Here is a 26344-nt window from a genome sequence, read left to right as displayed (position 1 = left end):
AGTGCGAGATCTCATTCTGGACTTTCTTTCTCATTCACCGAGGTTTATCGGTTTCCGACACCCTCAAAGCCGCCCCCGTTTACTCTTTGTAAGTTATGACTGACCACATCACTGTCTCGTCAAAGAAGAGTTAAACTGGCAGGTCTGCATCTTTTGTTTAACCAAACCGAGCTCAGGGGCGTCGTGAACCCCCCGTTTTAGCAGCTACAGCGGGGTTGGGGGTCTTAATAAGCCTCTTCTGTCTGCAGCTCGGTGGACAAAAGCTGATAATGACCGCTGTAAAGGAATACAGCGTCAGATGCATCAATAGAAGAGGGAAGGATGAAAGGGATATTGAATGGAAGGAAGTGTAAAAGGATGGATGTATGGGTGAGAGTGTGGATGAATGAGTGAGTAGATGTATGAGTGGGTAGGTGGATGAGTGTGTGAACGGATAAGAGAATGGATAGGTGGATGAGCAGATGAAAGGGTGGCAGAATAAAAGGATTGATGGATGGCTGGGTGCAAAGACAAATGAATGGATGGCAGAGTGGATGGACAAATGGATGTATGGGTGGTTGGCAGAGTGGATGGATGGATGATGGCTAGATGGCAGAATGGATGGATGGCAGAGAGGATTGTTGACAAAGCGGATAGACAAGGGGATGGATGGATGGCAGAGTGAATAGATGAAAGGATGAATGACAGTGGGCGGATGGATGGCAGAGTGGATGGATGGATGAGTGGATGGATGGATGGATGGCAGAGTGGATGGATGGATGGGAGCCCTTCTAGGGGAGGGATGGGGTCCTTTGCTTCGCTTGCTCGGTGATATCAGAGTTTTAGGTCAAAGTGAAGGGTATTTTAATTTTCTGGCTTCTCCCTTTCCGAGCGTACTTATTACCTGATTCTATTTGTCACATAAAATAAATAATTAAAAATAAAAAGAGTTTTTATTAAATTCAGGTGGAATACTTTTGTTTACAGATCTTGAGTTGTATTAAACGTTTTCAGACACATTACTGCTTGCGATCACACTGTCTCTCCCCTCTTCTGTCAACAACGTTATTTGTATTCCCCATCTCGGGGTACCCGGGTACCCAATCTACACCGGAGCATTCTCTGGGACTCAATAAAGTATGTGCGCGCGGACATTCCTGTGAGTTTTTCTCAGCCCAGTCAATCCTGGAAGCCTCCTCCATGTATTCCTTTCGGGGGCAGAGTTACATCCGTTTCCACAGTGGAAGTGAGCGGGGGGGGGGGGATGTCCTCGAAAATCGGTTGGCAAATAGAGAAATGAGCTTCTCCACAGGAAAAACAAATCGCTATGGAGAAAAAGTGTTGGCTACTGCAAGTGCATTTTGCCTCTATACACACATGATTGGACACCCTTTACACATATGTAACAGAACAAGAGGTATTTGTGAAATGCACACTGGCCCCCCAAGGGTTCTTCTCGCTCCATAAGAGATATGTGTTGTTATTACAATCAGCTGTACTCATTTTATCGACCTTAGAAGGATGAAAATCTGAGTGGACCGTCTCGGATGTGACCGTCTCGTGAAGTGCATGATGGGGCTGTGCCTGTGGGCCCCTGCACTGCCCATGCCAAGTGCATGGGCAGTGCAGGGTCCCCCAGGGGCACCCCGAGTCCCCCTTACCGCCAGACTTTCCATGGCAGTGTTTACCGCCATGGACAGGCTGGTGGTTGAGGACTCCTAATCCACAGGGCAGCACTGCATTATGACCGCCTGCGGAAGCATGGCGGTCAAGTGGAGGGGCCGGTGGTATGGCCGTGGCTAATGCGCCACGGTCATAATACACTGCTGGTACACCACCAGTCTGTTGGCGGTGTTACGGCCAGTGTACCGCCGGCCGCCAGGGCCGTAATGAGGCCCAGAGTCCTACATCGGGCGCTTTAATCCACATACACAGCTCCACATGTCCCTGCTTACCCTCGTGAGTACTCCTGGAAGGCAGTGACTGCTATACATCTACACTCAAGCATAGGTGGAAACAGGGGTGTAGATTTACAAAACCTTTCAATGATCCACGCCCTGAAGCCGGGTCGGTTGAACCCCACACGTTAGCAGCTACAGCTCGCAGGACAAAAGCTCATAATTACTGTGAAAGGATGGGAGGGTGAGTGAATGAAGTGATGGATGCATGAGTGAAATGATGGGTGGATGAGTGAAAGGATGGCTGTAGGAATGAATGAGTGAAAAAATAGATGGATTGAAAGGGAGGGTAGATGGATGGCTGGACGAAAGGGTGGACAAATGGATGAGTGAAGGGGTGGAAGAGCGAGTGAAAGGACGGATGGATGAATGAAAAAGGTAAATGGGTGGATGGATGAGTGGATGGATGGATTGAAGAGTGGATTGCTGAGTGAGAGGATGATGGCTGTGTGGAACGATAGATGAGTGAAAAGGAGGATGGATAGAGTAAAAGGGTGAGTTGAGGGACAGACAGAAAGGGGTATGGATAGATGGGCAAAAGAATAGATGGTTGATCGGATCAATGGATCATTGGATGAATGCATGGATTAAAGGGGGATGGAAAGGTGAAAGGATGAAAGACTGAGTGAAAGGTTGGTTGGGTGGATGGATATATTTGATGGATAGGTTTGAAGATAGATGGATGTTTGGATATGGACAGATGGACGGTATGGTAACAGAATGTTGAATGAAAGACTGAACAAATGATAATGTAAATTTGAAATTATAGATATCAGCGGGTGGGTCGAAGGATGAATGGATGAGTGGACGGATGCTTGGAGATGGAAGAGACAAGAAAGTTCTTCTGGGGAGGGTCACAATGACTAGCTTTGTTTGTTTGGTGCCATAAAAGTTGTGGTTCAAAGTTGGGGTATTCTAATTTTCTGGCCACTCCCTTGTTTTAGGGCCTCATGACTAGTGTGGTGAAGTTGTATACTCTGAAATATCTGGGTCAGGCCAAGTTGTAATCCCCGCCTGGTGAGTCAGGCAGAAGCAGGGCCCTAGTCTGACTCCTACAGTACAATGGGGCAGTGACAGCATGTCCTCAGCACTGCCCCGCCAGGCTCAAATCAGGTGATAAGTGGCAGCACAAAAGGGCCCAATATTCAGCCCAGAGGGAGGAATTCCAAGCAGAAAAGGACTCAATATTTCCTGGTCTGTGTGTTATTCCAGCTTGGGATACTTCTCATTTTCACAGGGGTATCAGCCACGAAATTCTCGCCCACTGGTATCCCTATGTCAACTATAGAGTAACTCATAAAGAGGCCCTCAGTATTTAACTCACTGAGCTACCCTAATGGATATTGAAAAATATAGGCCTGTAATGCCTTGTCTTGGTGGATGGGGTGAAGCAGGAACATTATAGATGCTCTTCCCCAGCCCAAGTTGTAATGCAACCATTTGATCATATATATTGTGCTGTGCCTCTTTCTATATGTAACAATATAAGTGCCGGGGCCCAAAATGTATCTTAGAAGCCCTCATACGTGTCCACCACTGGTGCCCACACAAATGACCATGGTGCCACTCGCTGCCTGCAAGGGCATCGGGCAGAGCGGTTTGTGCTATCACCACCTCTCCTGTGAGTTGTTTGTTTGCAGTAGTGCTTTCAATACAGTGTAGAGTCTTCAATGGTGTGCTGCCAGGGAACACCACAGATGGCACCATTACACATCAGATGCTGTGCTACCAGGACACACAATGGATTGCACCATTACAGACACCAAGTTGGTGGTAACCCATTCGCAAACAGGAAGGATTCCACAAGGGACCCCTCCCCCTTTGTGACAGGGGCAGCAGCATTTTTTCAGAGCAAGCAGTGGTCCCATGGACCGCTGCCCACTCTGAAAAAATAAAAAGGAAACTTTTCATCTTTTAGTTTGCAATGCATCCCATTTTCCTTTACGGAAAAAGGGCTGTATTTTTAAAAAAATGCCTTATTTGAAAAGCAGTCACAGACATGGTGGTCTGCTGTCCCCGGCAAGCCACCATCCCTGTGAGTGCTGGCCATTACAAATGGGATCGCAAATTGCGACCCTTCTCATGAATATTGATGAGGTAGGTAATTTGCGACCCCACTGGGACTCGCTAAATGTGTCTGAGACACATCAGTACATTTCATTTGGCAAGTCGCACAAAATTCACTATTAGAGACTCGCAAAATGAAATGGTCACACATCTGGCCCCTGATGCTGTGCTTGCAGGACACACAGCAGATTGCACCACTAGGCACCTAATGCAGTGCTGTCAGGACACACAACAGATTGCACCACTAGGCACCTAATGCTGCACTGTCAGGACACACAACAGATTGCACCACTAGGCACCTAATGCTGCGCTGTCAGGACACACAACAGATTGCACCACTAGGCACCTAATGCTGTGCTGCCACAATACACAACAGATTGCACCACTAGGCACCTAACGCTGTGCTGCCCCAATATACAACAGATTGCACAATTATATGCTTAATGCTGTGCTGCTGGTACACACAACAGATTACACCATTACACACCTGGTGCTGTGCTCCCAGGACACACAACAGATTGCACCACTAGGCACCTAATGCTGTGCTGTCACAATGCACAACAGATTGCACCACTAGGCACCTAATGCTGCGCTGTCAGGACACACAACAGATTGCACCTCTAGGCACCTAATGCTGCGCTGTCAGGACACACAACAGATTGCACCTCTAGGCACCTAATGCTGCGCTGTCAGGACACACAACAGATTGCACCACTAGGCACCTAATGCTGTGTTGTCAGGACACACAACAGATTGCACCACTAGGCACCTAACGCTGTGCTGCCCCAATATACAACAGATTGCACAATTATATGCTTAATGCTGTGCTGCTGGTACACACAACAGATTACACCATTACACACCTGGTGCTGTGCTCCCAGGACACTCAACAGATTGCACCACTAGGCACCTAATGCTGTGCTGTCACAATGCACAACAGATTGCACCACTAGGCACCTAATGCTGCGCTGTCAGGACACACAACAGATTGCACCTCTAGGCACCTAATGCTGCGCTGTCAGGACACACAACAGATTGCACCACTAGGCACCTAATGCTGCGCTGTCAGGACACACAACAGATTGCACCACTAGGCACCTAATGCTGCGCTGTCAGGACACACAACAGACTGCACCACTAGGCAACTAACGCTGCGCTGTCACAATACACAACAGATTGCACAATTACATGCTTAATGCTGGGCTGCTAGTACACACAACAGATTACACCATTACACACCTGATGCTGTGCTGCTGGGACCCAGAACAGATTGCACGATTACACACCTGGCGCTGTGCTGCCAAGACACACAACAGATTGCACCATTACACACCCGATGCTGTGCTGCCAAGACACACAACAGATTGCACCATTACACACCCGATGCTGTGCTGCCAAGACACACAACAGATTGCACCATTACACACCTGATGCTGTGCTGCCAAGACACACAACAGATTGCACCATTACACACCCGATGCTGTGCTGCCAAGACACACAACAGATTGCACCATTACACAGCTGACAAACAATGACAGCTGGTGACATTTGAATGTCTGAGACCCACGTCTCCAGTCCTTTCCCGTGTCCTAGACCCTGGATACATTTGCTTTATTTTGGAAGATTTATGGATAAAAACTGAAGCGACTGCTAAACTTATCTTGTTGAGATATGACATTACTTTGAGCTGGAAAGGATTAATCTATGCAGTGGGTGAATTGGTTTGTTGGGGAATCACTGCTGGTCAGAGGGTTTAAAACCATGCACAGAAAGCACTTTCAGTTCAGATGCTCTGATGACCGCTTGTTTACATGAGAACTCGGATGTCTTGTGAAACCTAATTATGTGCATAGAACCTGAAGACCTCGAACTATGCCTGGGCTCTCTTTCTTATTGTGGACTTAGACGGGTGTCAGCTTCAGTACTTCATTTCCTCATGTGATGAAATAAAGGCGGAGTTCCGATGATTACTTTGATATGACATGCTATTTATGTTATGAATTGGTTATTGGCATATTTAAGGAGAGATTTGACATTACTTTTCGTTCATTTTCCTCCCTTTCTTTCTATTGCCCGGTCCCTTCTTTCATTTTGTTATCTTTCTGTCTCTTTCCCCTCACCCCATCCCACTATATTTTCCTTGTTCCCTCTCCTTTCAATGCACCCTTCTTCCTTCCTTTCTTTTCTCTTTCTTTCTTTCATTCATTCATTCTTTCTTCCTTTCCTTCTTTCTTTCTTTCGTTCTTTCTTTCTTCTTTCATTCCTTCTGTCTTCCACTCTCTTTTGTCCCAGTCCCAGCCTCACTTTGTTCCTGTTCAGGTTGGTGTAAGTTCACCAGTACTATAGGGGTCGAAGAATCAACCTCAAACGCCACAGAGCTCCATGACGTCACTGGAAGAGACGCTGCACGACCTTTGGCCTTTCTTACACACAGGCAGTGTTGAAGGCATGGTGTTGCTTCATGTTAGTAATGGCTGGTAGCTAACAGTGCTTGTTTTTAAAGATCAGCAGGTTGAGTCATCAAGAAGTTGTTTAACACGCCGTGAGCGGCCAGAGCACCGCCTGGATACCTCCGGCACTGGTAATGCTGGGCGCCGTACGACCACCCCTCATATATCATTGGAGCCCTTAGCTGTCTATCATAGTGTACCTCATCCACTCGTTGGGTGCACCTGCCATGCTCACGCCCACAAGTCCCCCCAGGAGCGACACAGACCTTGCTTGTGAGTTATGAAGCCACGCAAGGCCACCTTGCGCGGCCCTGGGTGCCTCCATTAAATGGAGGAGAACAACGCAGCGCAAATCACTGCGTTGCCTTACTCTGCTCTGGGATGGCATTCCATGGGCATTGTGCGGGTGTTCCCACACAACCACCATGGTTTTTGACGCATTCCCAGATTTACCAGAACTGGTAGACCTGGGAATGCGCCACAAAGATGCGCCTTCTTAGGTGCGGCGCAACGAGGAGAAATATCTCTATTCCGCCTCGTTATTCCTGCTTTCTATGCAGCGCACATAGAATGAGGATTATGCCTCTCAGGATTGTTTTTGTGCAGAGGGGTGTCCTGCATGCACCACAGGCAACCTTGCACCACAGTGGAAGGGTGCCTGCGTCGGTGCTAGCCTGCCAAAAGGGCTTTGCTTTAAATACAGCGCTTCGCTGCCCTATCCCTGTCACGCAGCATGACATTCTCCTCAACAGGCCCCTTATCTTTTTTGTCTAGGGATTTTTTATTCATATTATTCCCTTCATTGTTTTTGAACTCTGTCTCCTTTCTTCTTCCCTTAAGTATTGTCGTGAACTCTCTCACCCACCATGAGCCCCTTGTCTGCCATTCCAGCCACGTTTACATTGACGCATTTTTGTGAATAATTGTGCTTACCTCAAACGTGCTGTTTGAATATATTTTGGATAGTTGAGCAAGCGTTCTCCGGCTGGATAGGCGAAAGTTAGTCAAATTGCTTTTAGGGGATTAATTAATAATCTCATAATGAGGTCGTCATCAATAACCAGACCTGGTTCCGGAGCAGGCAGCGCGTGGAGGTCTGGGGAGCGCAGTGTCAGGGAGTGCTTCACACTCTGTGGTGATTGGTGGTGCCAGAGGAGGAGGTGCTCGTCTCTCGTAGATTATAGGCCGAATTCCCCGTCATCAGACACTGCTCACAGAGACGTATTAAGGCCTGAGCAAAGTGGGCTCTGGCCCAGGGCCCCCACCTTTCAGGGCCCCCCTCGAAAGAGCCAGCTCTCTTCTGCAGAGTCTTGTCCTGATGACCTTGAAAAATTCTTAATCGTATTGTTTTAATTACCGTTCTTTTTTCATTTTTTTATAAAGTGGGTGATGTGTGAGAGTTTATTACAGACATTTTGCAGAGAAATGTTATGTTTCATGCAACATTCGTATAAAAAGGTTCCTTCGGATTAAAACAGGACCTTACATATGGGAAATGGGGGGGAGCCACAGAGATTATTTGCAGTACAATTAGTGAGCTGCTGCTGCGTTACAATATTGAAAACACAGGTCACTATCCTGAATATTAAATATAAACACATTTAGAATTTGGAGGAGTGAGCCTTGGATCAGAAATTCAAGGCTGTTCCAAACAGGAGCCCCCAAAATATGTTTGGCCCAGGGCCCCCAAGATCTTGAAAATGTCAGGACAGAAAGGGAAACAAGGGGCCTGATTTAGAGCTTGGTGGAGGGGTTACTTTGACACAAATGTGACATATATCCCGTCCGCCGTATTACGATCTGCAAAGGATATTATGGGATCGTAAAACGGCTGATGGGATGTCCATCACATTTGTGATGGAGTAACTCCATCTGCCAAGATCTAAATCAGGCCCTAGTGGCCTTATTATGAATTTGGAGGTCGGACAAGCCAATGGACAAACTTGTGGGGAGGACCCCACCGCCACAGCTGCAGTGTCCACCCCTAACCGTATTACAATGCTTCTGCCGGGCTGACAGGCGGGTACATTGTATTACGCATTCCAGCCGGGCTGACTGCCGACAAGAGTGGTATGATATTGGTCTTAGCTCCCTTAAGGGAGCCGAGGCCAATACCGCAGCACACCAGCACCATCGGAATGCGCACTGTCTGCAAAGCTGGGGAGGCTCTGTGGCCCCCGCCAAAGGCTTTCCACCACCTTTTTAATGGCTGGGTCCCCTCTGTGGAATGGCTAGCGGAAAGTAGAGTTGTATTTGCTGAGTTCAGTGCCACCATGGCCTAGTACAACTCTGGCCACCATCTACCACGTTTCCGGTGGAGACGGCGGTCCCCTAATGTGTCCGCCTACCTGGGATGTAATGTGGTGGTTGGACTGCCATTGATGCGGTGGTCCAACTGTCACCATGAGGCTGGCAGTCCTTGGACCCCCAGCCTCGTAATGAGGCCCCTAGTCTTTTATTTAGAGAGCACAGCACCATCCCAAGAATTGATGTAGAGTTATAGCATGAGGAATTGCGAGAACACTATCAGTGGGGCTCATAAACAAGGGGGGTACATGGGAAAGACACATCAGAGTGTTGAAGTGCTGCTCTGGGCACCACACAGAAAAATGGCAGGAAAAATCAATAATAGCATGTTAAGTAATTAAATCCTCTGTCAAAAGGGGCTTATGTAAGCAGGAGGAGGGAAAGGGGATGGAGACCTGTAGGAAGCAGTGAGAGTATCAGACAGAATGAAATGGAAAAGAACGAGAGAGGAGATAATTGTGACAAAGGGTGACATGATATGGGAAAATTACCTAGGTTGAAGAAAGGCAGAAATAAAAAACAATCAAAAGTGTGGTAAGGGAAGGATAGAGTGGAAGCAAGCATGGCACTAATCTTCCAAAGAAAGAGAGTGGATAGAAAGTAAGTAAAAGAGGGTGATACCAGGAAAACAACGAGTAAAAAAGAGTGACAGAGTGAGATTCCTCAGGTGTGTGACAGCGCGTGGGAAAAAGAGTGTGGTGAAAGACTGTAAAATGTTGTCCATGTCCTAAGGCTGTGCTTCTCTCTTTGCAGGCCCACCTTCCTTGTTGTTCTTCGATGGCCCTCTTGAGTAGAACGGATCCCTCTCCCAACGGGACCGCGCCCCTCCACTGCGGGCAGGAGAACTTTACTGTGCACAGTCTGCCGCATCCCCATAGCTACTACTCCCTGCTCTACTGCCTCCTTATTTTCGCCATTGTGTTTGGAAACGCATTGGTCTGTCTGGCGGTGCTGAGGGAGAGGTCCTTGCAGACCATGACCAACTACTTGGTGGTCAGCTTGGCGGTGGCGGACCTGCTGGTGGCCACGCTGGTGATGCCCTGGGTGGTGTATCTGGAGGTAAGTGCCTGGGAAGGGTGATATCAACACTAAAAGTACACTCCAGATCTATGACACCCATGGTAGGCCTATCTACAGCTGACCTTCATATCACTTGTGTATTTTTATATTTCATTTACTTACTACTTCATAGAGCGTGGTGAAACACTTCAGCCGGATATGAGAGTGCTTTACAAAGAGGTTTCATTGTGCATGGATTGCAGACAGTTTTGAAGCATTTTGTTAAAAAATAATAGACTCGATATCATACAACTTTAACATCATTAATGTCGACAGATGTACAAAGATTTTAGAAACCACATATATCGACTGTAAAAATCAAGCATAAGAAATCACACATGATGGAGATGCAACAGGAAAGGGAGATAACACGTAGACTACTGCTGTATCACTGAACCGGTGTAAAGATTTCTTACTTAAGCTTACATAGGTATTATTTGAGGTCTTCTGGTGTATGGTGAAAGAGCACTTCATCTCAGCATTATTCGAGAAGAAGCGTTTTGGTGTGGGTGCCTTTCTAAATCTGGGTGTGTAGCTCTTCAGCCGGGTACAGCATCCAGGGACTCTTGTTGTGTTGAATATCTGTAGTTTCTGGCACCAACTTTAGTGTAGGTCACATTCCACAAATTGTCAGATTATGGCTTGCTTTAGGGATCATGGGCTTTGGGTTTTCCATCGCCCCAGCCTATAGCTTCAGGTAACAGAAGTGCCTTGAATTATAAGCACCAGAGTTTTGAAATCCCATCCGTGGGGTGGCTGTGCTGTGGGGGCCTGAGGTGTTCTCAGCTACTTGTTAGTACCGGTTAAATGTCTTCCTTCCTTTGCGCATACTCTGAGGAACCATAATGCTTTGGGAAACCAGAAAATGAGACAAGGGGGTGGATCTAGCCACTCAGTGTTCAAGAACCTTGACCTATAAATCTGTAGAAGAACCTTCCAGACGTTTATAAGAAAGTTCAGAAGATCTTGAGGGTTTTTACAAAATGGCCGCCGCCCAAGAAAGGAGTTTGTATTGCTAGCGTCGCTCAGTTCCTAGGAACACATTGGCAGCAACCTACAAATTAATTAAAGTTCAGAAAAAAGAGAGAAATGTGCTCCAGCTGGTTTCCCATGGATCTGAGCCGGTCCATCTGCTATCATCTCTCATTAACAGTTCACCACCACGAAACATTCTGGGGACTGGCATGTCCAATGTTGTTTATGTGTTCAATACAGGTACGTTTAGTCACTATTTCATTTACTCACCCTTTTGCACTCTAAATCTATCCTTAAGACATACGCTGTATCACTGAAAACGTGCTCTTGTTTTCTTTGGCGGCTTGGGGATTTTGCTTTGATTCTAAGTATGCATGCGTGTGTATGTCTATTAATTGGCATTTAGAAAGGACGCACCTATCGAGAGGGCAAAAGAAAGCTCAATCAGTTCGCTTCGCTTTTCTCTTTCTCTGGTTTGTGTTTATCTTCATTTTTTCTTCACTCGTAGTCATTCTTTTTTTCAGCATATTTATTCGGATTTTTTTGTTGTATTCATTATTGATTGCTGACATTTGCGTTTTCTGTCTCTTATTCCCTCTGTCCTATTTCCTTTTTAGTCATTCACGTTTTACACGTTTAGCCTGAATAGTTGTGTTGCATGAAGAAGCATATTGGTGGAATTGGATGTTGCACTGTGTGCGCATTCACCAAAAATAAGTCCCTTTCCAAATTGTTGGCCATGTTGTTTTCAAGCACTGTTGCACTAGACAGGGACCGCTTTCATACGGACCAATGTACTACCAATTAAATCACGGCACTACCCTCTGTCACTGCCTCTGACCGGTTTACAATATTATCCTCCACCACAGAAATACTCTGCCACCCTACTTTATCACTAGCACTCATAGCAAAGCCCCACAATACCATCTCACATCATTGTTGTACCACTCAACAACCTCTCAGTACTAGCTCCCACCCTCACACCACCATTCCCCACTGAACTACCATCTGTGATGTAGCTCTGCCACTCCACAACACCACACTCCCATTCCAGGAGCACTCTACCGGTTCACAGGAACACCTATCACCTCCCACCACTACAGTACCAGCCATTACTTCCTTTGCTACTTGCAGTACCACCACACAACATCACAGTACCAAGCCCTTTGCTCAGCCCTACCACTGATCACCTCCACACTGCCAAACAGTACTCTTAGAAGCACCATGCCATGTCCAACACATCACTACCATGGTAGCGCTGCCTTACCATTTTCCTACATCACACTACCACCATACATCACCACACAATCACTATACCAGTGTACTACCCCCTGCTACAACACAATTGCATCCCACAATGATTCAACAACAACTCCACTAAACTACCACCCCACCAATGCACTACTGCACGCTACTACCAGGCTCTACATGCACAATCACCTCCACATCACACCACAACACCCCAACATTCTAGAGACACCTAGCACTTACCACTCCAAACACTGCTCATCTCTGGTAATTACCTCCAAAGCACATTGTTACACTTCTACCCCCCCATCAATGAATAACCTACCTATACCTCCTAAATAACACAGACTTCTACCTTTTTACCTACCTGTATCGCTGTATCACCTTTCACATGATGTTATCACCTCACAGAACCACATCGCCAACCCAACCTCCATTTAACCATCTCCGCATCGCACCAGTGCCCTCCATTACTGCAATACCAGCCCACAAGACTACACTGTCACCAGTCAGAACCACACTACCACCATACAGGACAGCACTACCAGCTCAGCACCCCAAAATCATCTCCTCTATCTCTACCATCCTGTACTACCACACTCTAGAGACTCACTCCTAAAATAGCTTTTAGCACCCTCTGGAGAGCCCTACCACCCAAAAAACCACAGTGCCACCACTCCTAATACTACTTACATATCATTGTCACGTATCTCCCACCCAATCATGGCACCACCCTCAAATACATCCACACTACCAATGAACTAACATCCTCAGCTGCCAATGTATCAACCCCCTCCACCACCACATTACCATGGTACAGTTCCATATGATGCGGGGATGTCCTGGGCCATGCATCACTCCAGCACAAATGGTTCACCGCCTGGGAGTCCTTCACTTTGTGGCTTTGGGCCTGATTATGACTGTGGCGGTCCGTGGACCGCCCAACTCACAGTGGCTGTCGGACCGCCACGGTTGTGGCTGTCGGACCGCCACGGTTGTGGCTGTCCGGCCGCCACATTACAAGGTTGGCAGGCAGCCTTCCAACCTACCTCCGTCGGGATCTTTGATCCTGACAGGCTGACGGTGGTGGAGGTCGGAATCAGCCAGGACGGTGCTGAAGTCAGCGCCACCCTGCTGATTACGACCTAGTTTTCCACCAGCCTTTTCATAGTGGTTTCACAGCCATGAAAAGGCTGCGGAGAACAGGTGCAGGAAGCCACGGGGGCCCTGCTCATGCACTTCGCATAGGCAGTGCAGAGGTCCCTTTTGTGCACCCTGCGGGCAGAAAAATTGCCACTGGCTCGCCTAGGTTTCCGCCCATCAGCCCAGCTGGAAAGCTGGCGGGAGGTAACCAGTAAGGAGAGAACCCCTCCGTCTGAAGTTCGGCACATGGGTCATCCCGTCCGCCGAACTCGTAATCAGGCCTTTTGTCTCTGATGAAAACAGTTTCCTATAAAACAAAATCTCTAGGCAGCATGCGCCTGCTTTCCTGCTAGGTCCTAATACTGAATGAGCAGACGTTGTTTACACCTTCTTGTAATTTCTGAAGCTCGGTTTCTCTGCGGCCTCCCAACAAACAATTATCATTCTCGGCGCTCTCTCTGCTAAGACTGTAGAAACCTAGGACCTCATGCACAACATTTCCATCTACAAAAAATGGTTGTAAATTGTCCATGGAAATAATTTTGCAAATTGACCTATATACTAATAGGTCAGTTCACAAAATTTCCAAATCGTAGTGCGTTGGAATACGACCTACCTCATGAATATTCATGAGGTAGGTTACTAATTGCAACACACTATGATTTGAGGCCAACACAAGGATGGAAGCCTAATGGGGTCAGCAGATTATCATGTCTGTGACTGCATTTTAATAAAGTAAACGTTGTTTTAAACAAAATATATTCAATTTTCTGTAAAAGAAATGGGACTGCAATTAAAAATAATTTTTTATTTTTTTAAACTTGTTTGAGAGTTTACAGTAGTCCCCTAGATCATTGCCTACCCTCCAACAATTTTTTTACACATCCCCAAGGGGCTCCAGGGAGACCCTTTTCCTACTACCAGACAAACTTGGGAGCCAGTAACTTTTCAATGTTTTGATGACTGGATAACAGTTGCATCCATATAGACAGACTATTCTTATTTCCCGCACCACTCTACAACCCCATCATTATACCTCCATGCCTCCCACTAGTCAAATATCACCACTGCACTACCACTACACACTTACGGGGCTGTGAACAACATGATCAGCTTCAAACCACCCTCAAGCAGTCCTGAGCACCTGGAGTACTAAGATGCCACTCCTAGCTCCGAACAATCCACTTAAATACCCCACAATGCAGCGATGCACAACTACCAAACCACACCACCACCAGCATTTCATCACCAACATATAGCATCACACTGCCACTGACCACCACTGAACTACGACCCTAACCACCATGCTATCACCCTCAATAAGTTACCACCTCACAGTACCACATTCCCAACTCATCTAGAACAAACTTGCCCTCAGCACCACACTAAAGCCATCAAGACCTGCATTACCTCCCTACAGGAACACAGTTTCAATACTTAGCACCACACCACCACCCTCCAGCAATCCTGAGCACCGGGAGTACTGAAATGCAACTTCTAGCACTGCTCAGTCCACATAAGTACCCCACAATGCAATGTGGCACGACTATCAAACCACACTACCACTCCTCAATCATTAGAACATAATAGCACCACACTGATACCGACCACCACCTAACTACTACCCTCCACTTCCTCAATATAACCCTCAACACAGTCGACCACCACAAAAGCATCATACTAGCATCCCTACAACTACACATACCTCACCCACAGCCCACCTCTGCAGTACAACTCGAGCTACCTATCACACAAACACAACACTACCATCTGACAGCATCACACTGCCACTGACCACCACTGAACTACAATCCCCAACAGCCCCCCTATCTCCCTCAACATGTTACCACCTCACAGTACCACACTATCAACTCCATCTACAACATAATTGCTCCCCTCAGCAAAACACTAAAGCCCCCCAGAACTGCATTACCACCCCCCAGGAACACAGTGTCATTACATAGCACCAGACTACCACCCTCCAGGATTGTACTACCACTTCATAACTCAGTGACTCCACACTACTGTGTTATCACTACTGCCACCACAATACCACCCTCCAGAACAACATTACCACTCAAGTTATGTCTCTAACCCCGCTATTCTGCTCAATCTACCAACAAAAAAGTGCCCCCACACACTAAAATGCCATCAGTCTCTACACTACAAAGTTGTCACTCTTCAGACCACATCATCTATGGATCATCTTCACCAGCACAATACCCCTCCAAATGCTGCCCAGCCAACTCCCATCACCACAGTACCACCCACGACCACAGCACTTTAACCAAACCACAGCAATACCAACTTTCACACTACCATCTGACCCCACTACACCTAACTATTAACTACTTTACAGACAGATTACTGTGCAGCTACCCTCAGCAGCATACATTCGCACCCAAAACTTTAACTTGTGCTCACTTTCTTCTCTCTTCTGTTGTACACCAGTGCTCTTTCATACCGCCCTACCATTTTTCAAACCTTAACCACTACATCATCCCTCAGAGCTGTCCTGCCACCAGAGTAATTCCTCACCATCACTTCAATGCTCCACCATCAGCTTACCATCAGTAAATCACTAACAATTAAATCCATAGACTAGACTGCACTATCTGTCTCACACCACCACCACACTGCTATCTCTAACAAAACACTTGTCCACACAGTGGAGCACTACCACCAACACACCATGGCACAGCTATTCTCACACCCCACAGTTCCATTCTCCAGTAAATCACTGTCACTCACCAAAAATGCGCCAGCATCCCCAGCACCACACTTCCAGCCCCCTCGCCCCAACCTCCTTGTGATCACACAAACACCTACGAGCAGTTGTTGATTCCTTGTAACAACGCATAAAACACACTTTGATGCCCAAAACAAGCATTTCACCATAAATGGCCTGGTGTATTGCCCTGTAGTGTTTCCACGTGTGCTTTCTCTCTCTCTCTCTCACTCTTTCTTTCTCACTTACTCTGTCTCCATCTAGTTCTCTATCTCAATGCCTCTCTATTCTTGCTCTTGCTCTGTTTCTAAGCTCAGCAAATGAGAGAGAGAGATATTTATCATAAATTGCCAATCAATCTCAGTTTTCAGCTGCCTACTCAGCCCCATTTTTCCTCTCTATTCATAAAAGTGCGCCCCTGCAAGAAATTAAATAACTTATATGTGTTGAAACAACCCTCAAAATGTTCTTTATTGTGCAGGGTAGTTTTGTGATATCAGACTAATGAGCAGTCAGGCATCATCAGACGCAAGAGGAAAAAGGCAACAGAGAAGTAGCATGTGCGTACATGACCTTGTCTCACAGTACCATACCAGAGATTCAAATACAGGGACATTCTGTCCCAAAAAGGCTAACATCAACCTCTTTCTTCATTTCTTCATAGGTGGAGGATTTAGGATTCAGGGTATACAGTCATTTGTTCCACGCATCCACCTATGGATTTTGACACATTTACAGATTTACCGACACTTGTAAACCTAGGAATACATCAAAATGCTACACCTTCCCACAGAAGGCGCAATGAGGAGAGGTATCTTTGCCTCGTTTTTCCTCTTTCTTAGTGTTGCATTCTGCAGTACATTTGGAAAAGGAAAAAGCCTCAGAGGATTGTTTTTGTGCAGGAAGTTGCCCCTTACTGCACAAAATAATCCTGCGTGCAACCCAAACAGCCTTGCACTGTGACGCAAGGGTGCTTGCACTCACCCTAGACAGCAGATTGTGCGCAGGTACGGACAGGAATGTGAGACATATTGGTAAATATCGCACATTCCTGCCCTCTCTCCTTACACAGAGCACAGTGCAGCAAGTTGTCATGCTGCAATGAACTGTTGATAAATCTGGCCTTCGGTGAAGGAGTGAATGGGAGCTTTTGATGGGTATGCTCTTCAAAACTGTTTTAAAAATGGTCACAAGTGGTGTGAGTTATATGAGATTTTCTCTATGTTGGCCAAAGAAGACAGGGGCAGGTTAATCAATTTTGACACAGTGCAACGCAGCAAGGCAACTTGATGCACTTCGTCAAATGGAGAGGGTAGGAATGTGCCATACCTATCAAGATAAGGCAGATTCATGTAGTTTCCTTGAGCTGGCTCAATATGTGCTGCCTTCGGCCAAGGTAGCAACCCTTGTGCTGTGGCACCAGGGTGCCTGCGTTATTAGCGGGATTGCTTTTGGGCAGGAAGGGGAAAATTCTTGCACAAAACAATCCTCAGAGGCATGGGAAGGCGTACAATTCTGACGAATTCCCAAGTCTAGCAGTATTGGTAATTCTGGGAAAGCGTCAGATTGTATGAATGGATGCTTGGGAACACCCAAGCTCCATCCACACCCCCACTACGTAGTGTAACTCATGGCAGCGACTTGCTCTTCCTTACGTTACACAAGAATTACCAAGCCATGCAGGGTGGACCTAAGTTTTGCATTGTCCTGCATCCTCTTGTGTAAATCTGCCCCACAAGATTTATAGGTAGCTCTGAAGCTTGTGAATAAATTCAGTACTTCAGGGGTTTCCATAAAATCCAGGAGCACTACTCCTTCGTTGCTGTAACAAGATTTATGAGCCACTGGAAAACTGTGTACCCTGTAGAATCACATTATGAAAACAAAGCTATTCATGCTAGAACCACTTACACTGTGTTATGGTACTGCAATTTTACATTGTGTTATGGTAATGTAATTTAAAGAGCGCCACTGTTGTGAATGTACTCCCAGCTCTGTTATAATTACTTAAAGCAGTGTCTGTAACAATGGGTGTTTTTGAAGCTAATTACATCACCTTGCGAACAACTGTTTCTAAAGCGTATTAGCAAGCGACCTAATCTGAGAATGCCTGTGAACCTTGGCAGATGGGCATTCTCTATATGAGATGTAATCTGATCCTTAGTAGATGGGCATTCGCTGCATGAGATTTACTGTGGTCCTTGGTAGATGGGCATTTTCTGCATGAGATGTATTGTGATCCTTCGTAGATGGGTATTCTCTGCATGAGATTTACTGTGGTCCTTGGTAAATGGGCATTTTCTGCATGAGATGTATTGTGATCCTTCGTAGATGGGTATTCTCTGCATGAGATTTACTGTGGTCCTTGGTAGATGGCCATTCTCTACATGAGATGACCTGTGATCCATGGTACATGTGTATTGACTGCATGAGATGTACTATGGTCCTTGGTAGATGGACTTTAATGCATGACCTGTACTGTGATTCATGGTAGATGGGCATTCTCGCTCCTTAGCAGATGGGTATTCTCTGTATGAGATGTACTGTGATCCTTGGAAGACAGGCATTCTCAGTCCCTAGCAGATGGTAATTCTCTGCATGAGATGTACTGTGGTTCTTGGTCGATCAACATTCTCTGTATGAGATGACTTGTGATCCTTGGTAGATGGGCTTTCTCTGCATGAGATGTAGTGTGATGCTTGGCAGATGGACATTACCTGCATGAGATGAACTGTGATCCTTGGTAGAAGGGCATTATCTGCATGGGATGTCCAGTGGTCCTTGGCAGATGAGCATTATCTACATGAGGTTTTCTGTGGACCATGGCAGATGGGCATTCTTTGCATGAAATGTAGTGTGATGGTTGAAAGAGTAGACATTCCCTGCATGAGATGCACTGTGTTCCTTGGTAGATCAGCATTATCTGCATGAGATGTACAGTGGTCCTTAGCAGATGAGCATTCTCTACATGAGACTTTCTGCGGTCCTTGGCAGATAGGTAATCTCTGCATGAGATTTATTGTGGTCCTTGGTAGATGGGCATTCTCTGCGTGAGATGACCTATGATCCTTGATAAATGTGCATTTCCTTCATGAGATGTACTATGGTCCTTGGCAGATGGGAATTCATCAATGACCTGTACTGTGATTCATGGTAGATGGGCATTATCGTTCCTTAGCAGATGGGTAGTCTCTGTATGAAGTGTACTATGATCCTTGGTAGACAGACATTCTCAATCCTTAGCAGATGGTCATTCTCTGCATCAGATGTACTGTGGTGCTTGATCGATGGGCAATCTCTGCATGAGATGACCTGTGATCCTTGATAGATGGGCATTCCCTGCATGAGTTGTACTGTGATTCTTGGTAGAGGGCATTCTCTGCATGAGATGTACAGTGGTCCTTTGCAGAGTGGCATTCTCTACATGAGATTTTCTGTGGTCCTTGGCAGATGGGCATTCTCTACAGGAAATGTACTGTGGTCCTTGGCAGTTTGGTATTCTCTTTATGAGATGTACTGTGATCCTTGGAAGGGGGCATTCTCTACATAAGAAGTACTGTGCTGTACTGTGATCCTCGGTCGAGAGCGTGTTTGAAGGTCGACACAGTGCTGGCTCTTTGAGGATAGGCTAAGGCATATAAAGTCTTCCTTAGCATACTGCATGTTAGTAATACAATAATACTAGCATACAAACGCTAGAGCTTGGCTGTGCATAATATTTATTTTAATGAGGGGTCATTCAAATCATAGCAAAATATTATTTATTCATTCTTGTAGGAAAGTACCATCTTGCCTGGCATGTTACCCCCATATTTCACTGTATATATGTTGTTTTAGTGTATGTGTCACTGGGACCCTGCCAGCCAGGGCCCCAGTGCTCATAAGTGTGCCCTCTATGTGTTCCCTGTGTGATGACTAACTGTCTCACTGAGGCTCTGCTAACCAGAACCTCAGTGGTTATGCTCTCTCTGCTTTCCAAATTGTCACTAACAAGCTAGTGACCAATTTCACCAATTCACATTTGCATACTGGAACACCCTTATAATTCCCTAGTATATGGTACTGAGGTACCCAGGGTATTGGGGTTCCAGGAGATCCCTATGGGCTGCAGCATTTCTTTTGCCACCCATAGGGAGCTCTGACAATTCCTAACCAGGCCTGCCACTGCAACCTGAGTGAAATAACGTCCACGTTATTTCACAGCCATTTACCACTGCACTTAAGTAACTTATAAGTCACCTATATGTCTAACCTTTACCTGGTAAAGGTTGGGTGCTAAGTTACTTAGTGTGTGGGCACCCTGGCACTAGCCAAGGTGCCCCCACATCGTTCAGGGCAAATTCCCCGGACTTTGTGAGTGCGGGGACACCATTACACGCGTGCACTGGACATAGGTCACTACCTATGTACAGCGTCACAATGGTAACTCCGAACATGGCCATGTAACATGTCTAAGATCATGGAATTGTCACCCCAATGCCATCCTGGCATTGGGGAGACAATTCCATGATCCCCCGAGTCTCTAGCACAGACCGGGTACTACCAAACTACCTTTCCCGGGGTTTCAATGCAGCTGCTGATGCTGCCAACCCCTCAGACAGGTTTCTGCCCTCCTGGGGTCCAGCTATGCTTGGCCCAGGAAGGCAGAACAAAGGACTTCCTCAGAGAGAGGGTGTTACACCCTCTCCTTTTGGAAAAAGGTGTCAGGGCAGGGGAGGAGTAGCCTCCCCCATCCTCTGGAAATGCTTTGATGGGCACAGATGGTGCCAATTTCTGCATAAGCCAGTCTACACCGGTTCAGGGATCCCCCAGCCCTGCTCTGGCACGAAACTGGACATAGGAAGTTGGAGTGACCACTCCCCTGACCTGCACCTCCCAGGGGAGGTGCCCAGAGCTCCTCCAGTGTGCTCCAGACCTCTGCCATCTTGGAAACAGAGGTGCTGCTGGCACACTGGACTGCTCTGAGTGGCCAGTGCCAGCAGGTGACGGCAGAGACTCCTTCTGATAGGCTCTTACTTGTGTTGCTAGCCTATCCTCCTTCCTAGGTAGCCAAACCTCCTTTTCTGGCTACTTAGGGTCTCTGCTTTGGGGAATTCTTTAGATAACGAATGCAAGAGCTCATCAGAGTTCCTCTGCATCTCTCTCTTCACCTTCTGCCAAAGGATCGACCGCTGACTGCTCAGGACGCCTGCAAAACCGCAACAAAGTAGCAAAGACGACTACTGCAACCTTGTATCGCTGATCCTGCCGCCTTCTCGACTGTTTCCTGGTGGTGCATGCTCTGGGGGTAGCCTGCCTCCTCTCTGCACTAGGAGCTCTGAAGAAATCTCCCGTGGGTCGACGGAATCTTCCCCCTGCAACCGCAGGCAACAAAAGACTGCATCACCGGTCCTCTGGGTCCCCTCTCAGCACGACAAGCGTGGTCCCTGGAACTCAGCAACTCTGTCCAAGTGACTCCCACAGTCCAGTGACTCTTCAGTCCAAGTTTGGGGAGGTAAGTCCTTGCCTCTCCACGCTAGACTGCATTGCTGGGTACCGCGTGATTTGCAGCTGCTCCGGCTCCTGTGCACTCTTCCAGGATTTCCTTCGTGCACAACCAAGCCTGGGTCCCCGACACTCTAACCTGCAGTGCCCAACCTCCTGAGTTGTCCTCCGGCGTCGTGGGACTCCCTTTGGTGTCTTCGGGTGAGCTCCGGTTCACTCCTCTTCCAAGTGCCTGTTCTGGTACTTCTGCGGGTGCTGCCTGCTTCTGTGAGGGCTCCCTGACTTGCTGGGCGCCCCCTCTGTCTCCTCATCCAAGTGGCGACATCCTGGTCCCTCCTGGGCCACAGCAGCATCCAAAAACCCTAACCGCAACCCTTGCAGCTAGCAAGGCTTATTTGCGGTCTTTCTGCGTGGGAACACCTTTGCAAGCTTCTTCACGACGTGGGACATCCATCCTCCAAAGGGGAAGTTTCTAGCCCTCTTCGTTCTTGCAGAATCCACAGCTTCTACCATCCGGTGGCAGCTTCTTTGCACCCTCAGCTGGCATTTCCTGGGCATCTGCCCACTTTCAACTTTGTCGCGACTCTTGGACTTGGTCCCCTTGTTCCACAAGTACTCTCGTCCGGAAATCCACTTTGGTTGCTTTGCTGGTGTTGGTCTTCCTTGCAGAATTCCCCTATCACGACTTCTGTGCTCTCTGGGGAATATAGGTGCTCACATAGGTTTGGGGTCCATTTGTGGTTCGCATTCCACTTTTGGAGTATATGGTTTGTGTTGCCCCTATACCTATGTGCTCCTATTGCAATCTACTGTAACTTTACATTGCTTGCATTACTTCCTTTTGCTATTACTGCATTTTTTTGGTATTGTGTACATATATCTTGTGTATATTTGGCATCCTCATACTGAGGGTACTCACTGAGATACTTTTGGCATATTGTCATAAAAATAAAGTACCTTTATTTTTAGTATATCTGTGTATTGTGTTTTCTTATGATATTGTGCGTATGACACCAGTGGTATAGTAGGAGCTTTGTATGTCTCCTAGTTCAGCCTAAGCTGCTCTGCTATAGCTACCTTCTATCAGCCTAAGCTGATAGAAACACCTCTTCTACACTAATAAGGGATAACTGGACCTGGTACAGAGTGTAAGTACCCCTTGGCACCCACTACAAGCCAGGCCAGCCTCCTACAATTCTCCGGAAGACTGATCATAAAAGATACATTATTAGACAGCATGATGCATTAGGCATACAAAAAGAAGTACATTAATAAATAAAGCATAAACTCATAATACAACATGATAAAAACATTGGATATGATCAGCATTAGCCATTAGTAGCATTTTAAAAATGAAATGACAATAAATTTTACCCGATAAAGTGCACTTTAAAGCAATCTGCAAGCACCATTAGCATAATAAAACATCATAAATTTGCACAGGTAAAGTGCATTTTTAGAAAGGAACTAACTGCCTTACATGTCCGAGGACCTAGTAGTTGTTGTAGGAAAATCAACGCCACTCTGCACTTGCTGCACTTGTAAAAAAGGTAGTACTTACAAAAAAAGACAAACTACAGGAGGGTCTGAGGAGACAACTCATCACATGGGCAAGTACGTGTGTCTGAGGGGGCCTTGGCCTTGTGGGAAGCAAAGGAGCCGTCTAATTCAGCCTACTTTAAAACGGGTCAGTAGAATCCGTTCCCCTATGTTCTGCACAAGGCTCAGGCAAGGAGCCGCCTCCTCAGTAGTTTGGAGGAGGCAGTAGTCTCTAATGTCAGGTTTCATTACTTCCCTGCCCTTCCTTTGGGCCTGTCGTGCTAAAAAGCAGTCCTTGGCCCACCCTTTGTCCCTCTTTGTGATGCTCTCTGGCTTCTCGTATACGTACGGACAGCCTAGGGCAAGAGTTGCCTCCCTGATGTATTTAAGCCAGGGAATATTGGGGCCGTGTGGGCAGCAGAGGAAATCTAAGATGATAATGTGATGGATGCCAGCCTCTTCATTTAACCAGATTAAGCACAATAATATCAGCGCAGAAAGGTTTAATAGGTCCTCCACATATTCCAGACCGAGCTCCTGGGGGACTATAAAGTGAGGGGTTGATGCGGGACTCCCAGGACCCACCTACAGACTCTATTTACCTCCATTTGTATCCTCTATCTGTGTAGCCTCAGAAACATAGGTCAGGGTAGGGAGACACTTTCTCCTATAAATCTCAAGAATCGGTGTGATTGGTTTTCTCCCGAATGAGGCAGCTAGTGAGAAAATGTAGCCACTGCACTCAACAAACGGTTTATCCTGCTCCCACCACTAGGGGGCAGATTTATACTTTTTGACACAAACCAGCGTTAGCGCAGGTTTGCGTCAAAAAATATAGTGCCGGCTAGCGCCATTCCATGACGCCAGCCGGGAACCACATTTATGAAATGGAGCTAGCCGGTGCTAAGGCCCTGTTAGCGTCCTCGTAAAGGACGCTAACAGGGTGGGGGAGGCGTAGAGGGAACCAGGGCTTGTGTGCCCAATTATGGCACTACACTGTTGAGAGGCAAAAAAATTGCCTCTAGGCAGTGTAGCGCCATTTTCTGGTGCTCAAGCCCCATGGACATGGCTCCTGTCTTAGTAAAGACAGGAGCCATGCCCACCACCCCAATGGCCATGCCCAGGGGACAGATGTTCCCTGGGCATGGCCATTGGGGCCAGCGCCGTGCAGGGGGGCCCCAAGTCAGGGCCTCCCAAGAGGTGTTTGGCAAAAAAAAAATACTTACCCAGACTTACCTTGGATGAGTTCCCCATCCTTAGATGACCTCCTGGTGTGGGTAAGGTTGGGTGGGGGTGTCCCTAGGGACAGGGAAGGGCACCTGTGGGCAATTTCCATGGTCACCGACCATGGAAATCTGCCTACAGGCCCCCTTATTCCTGCCCAGACCCAGGCATTAAATAATGGCGCTAAGCAAGCTTAGTGCCATTATTTAAGGCCCCCGTCCCTCTGTGCTGGATTTTAGCACGGGGGATAAATATGGCGCAAGGGCCATATCGTTCTTTTCTGGACAGAAATGCCTCCCTTCCATCTCACTGACACAAGGTAGGTTTTCCCCTCCAGAAAACGACGTAAAATCCATAACGTTGGCTCTAGACGTGTAAATCTAGTACGTTTTTTAGCTTAATTTGTAAAGGAGGGAAGCAGATATTACGACTTGTATCTCTGTGGCTTAGGGTGAGCAATGGCTCATTATTGTCCATGGTTCAGCATCATCAATAACTCAGCATTCTCAACAGCGCAGGATTTTAGGAAGCCCAGTATTATCAGTGGCTCATTAGGCAGTGTATTTAATCATAAACCATTTAGGATAAGTATCCATAAGCTGGAGTCAGAGACAGGTGGACCATGAAACCAGGGATCTGCAATTAATGCAACACACCTCCTGAAGAGTACTCAATTGATGACTTTATAATACACAGCACTAAATATGAATCAACAAGGAGGCGCTACTTCAGAGATTGTGAATCAGAAAGCAGTCTTTTAATAGCTACATAATAAACAAAAGCTGACCAATTCATACCACCGCTTGACAACATAAGGCATCTACAAACCAAGTGGCATACAAGGATGTCTGACACAGCCCAGACCTCTGTAGGAAGAATGTAGACTTTACAGGAGTTGTATGTCAGGCTGTCACTGTGTGTCAAATATGTCACAGTCAAAATACCGACTATCACAATATCGTGAGGAAAACTGTGTATGGGCAGATGAAGATTTATGATTGTTAATACCACGTCTGCTTACCTTAAAGATATATTCTTGAAAGTAGGGCGATGCAGAATTAAGAATAGTAAATCCACACTTTTTTGCAACTACTCACCTGCACGATATTGTGTTGTTTGATGTGGCTAGGCTATTATTGTGTGACAATATTTAAGAAATGATTTGTTTGGTAGAATATTTTCTACATGGCAGGCATCCAGCGCTTTGGATTGACTTCAAAGCCTGTTCATTTCTTTTTTACTTATTTATATGATGAAAGCCCCTCATAAATAAATATGCTGCACAGCCAAGCGTTAGCAATTTGTATGCCAGTATTATTGTATTACTGAAATGCATTGTGTTAACGCTTGTAGAAAAACGTATAACCTGGCCCTAAAAAAGGGAACTCAGAGCTTAGGGATGAGAAGTGGGAAAACCTTGTATCTGCCTGAGAGTGTAAGGATACCCAGGCATTCTGGGAGGCACTCCACAAACCTTGTATCTGCCTGAGAGTGTAAGGATACCCAGGCATTCTGCGAGGCACTCCACAAACCTTGTATCTGCCTGAGAGTGTAAGGATACCCAGGCATTCTGCGAGGCACTCCACAAACCTTGTATCTCCCTGAGAGTGTAAGGATACCCAGGCATTCTGCGAGGCACTCCACATGGGTTTCGCCCCAGGAGTCTCCCCAGACAAAGTGAGTACCCATATTGGCCCCAAAGGCTGGATTGAGCACTTTTTAATTTATCAATCCAGCACCCCAAGGTCTGAGGAAGGATTACTAGATGAGTATTGACTGGTCTGTGGATGAGGTGTCTAAAGCCATCTCAAAGCCCTTCTAAAAAGGCTTCTGGCCGGATGGGGTTCCCATGCATAGATTCAAGGTAAACCCAGAGCTTTGGTCACCTCTGCTCACTAATGTCATTAACTCCACCTGCAAGGCTGGTGTCCCGCCCTCTTGCCGTAAATCCATAATTACCCCAGTCTTCAAAAAGTGGAATATGCACAAACCTATGTGCTCCCTCCCAAGCTCAATTCTTGACTCTGTAATCTAAAACAATTAGGCAAATTATACTGGGCCGTTTGCTCCTGTGGACGTAGAGAGAAATGTCATCTCCCCAGCTGAATATGGATTCAAGAAAGGCCTTGGCACCATTGAACAGTCATGCCCCTGACAGATTAAATGGTGTGAGTGCTGCTTTT

General features: G+C 46.7%; 1 protein-coding gene across 1 annotated transcript in view; it reads left to right on the top strand.

Annotated features, from left to right (window-relative positions):
• The window catches only part of DRD3 (dopamine receptor D3), an 807482-nt gene that overhangs the window by 103586 nt on the left and 677552 nt on the right, over positions 1-26344 (top strand). The window contains exon 2 of the mRNA XM_069202686.1: positions 9515-9820. Within this exon, the coding sequence (XP_069058787.1) occupies positions 9539-9820 (282 nt within the window). The 5' untranslated portion in view covers positions 9515-9538. The remainder of the gene's footprint in view (positions 1-9514; positions 9821-26344) is intronic.

Source organism: Pleurodeles waltl, chromosome 8 (genome assembly GCF_031143425.1).
Source record: "Pleurodeles waltl isolate 20211129_DDA chromosome 8, aPleWal1.hap1.20221129, whole genome shotgun sequence".
Lineage (NCBI taxonomy): Eukaryota > Metazoa > Chordata > Amphibia > Caudata > Salamandridae > Pleurodeles > Pleurodeles waltl.
Note: the sequence above shows the minus strand (reverse complement) of the source record. Positions and strands in the feature narration are given on the sequence as shown.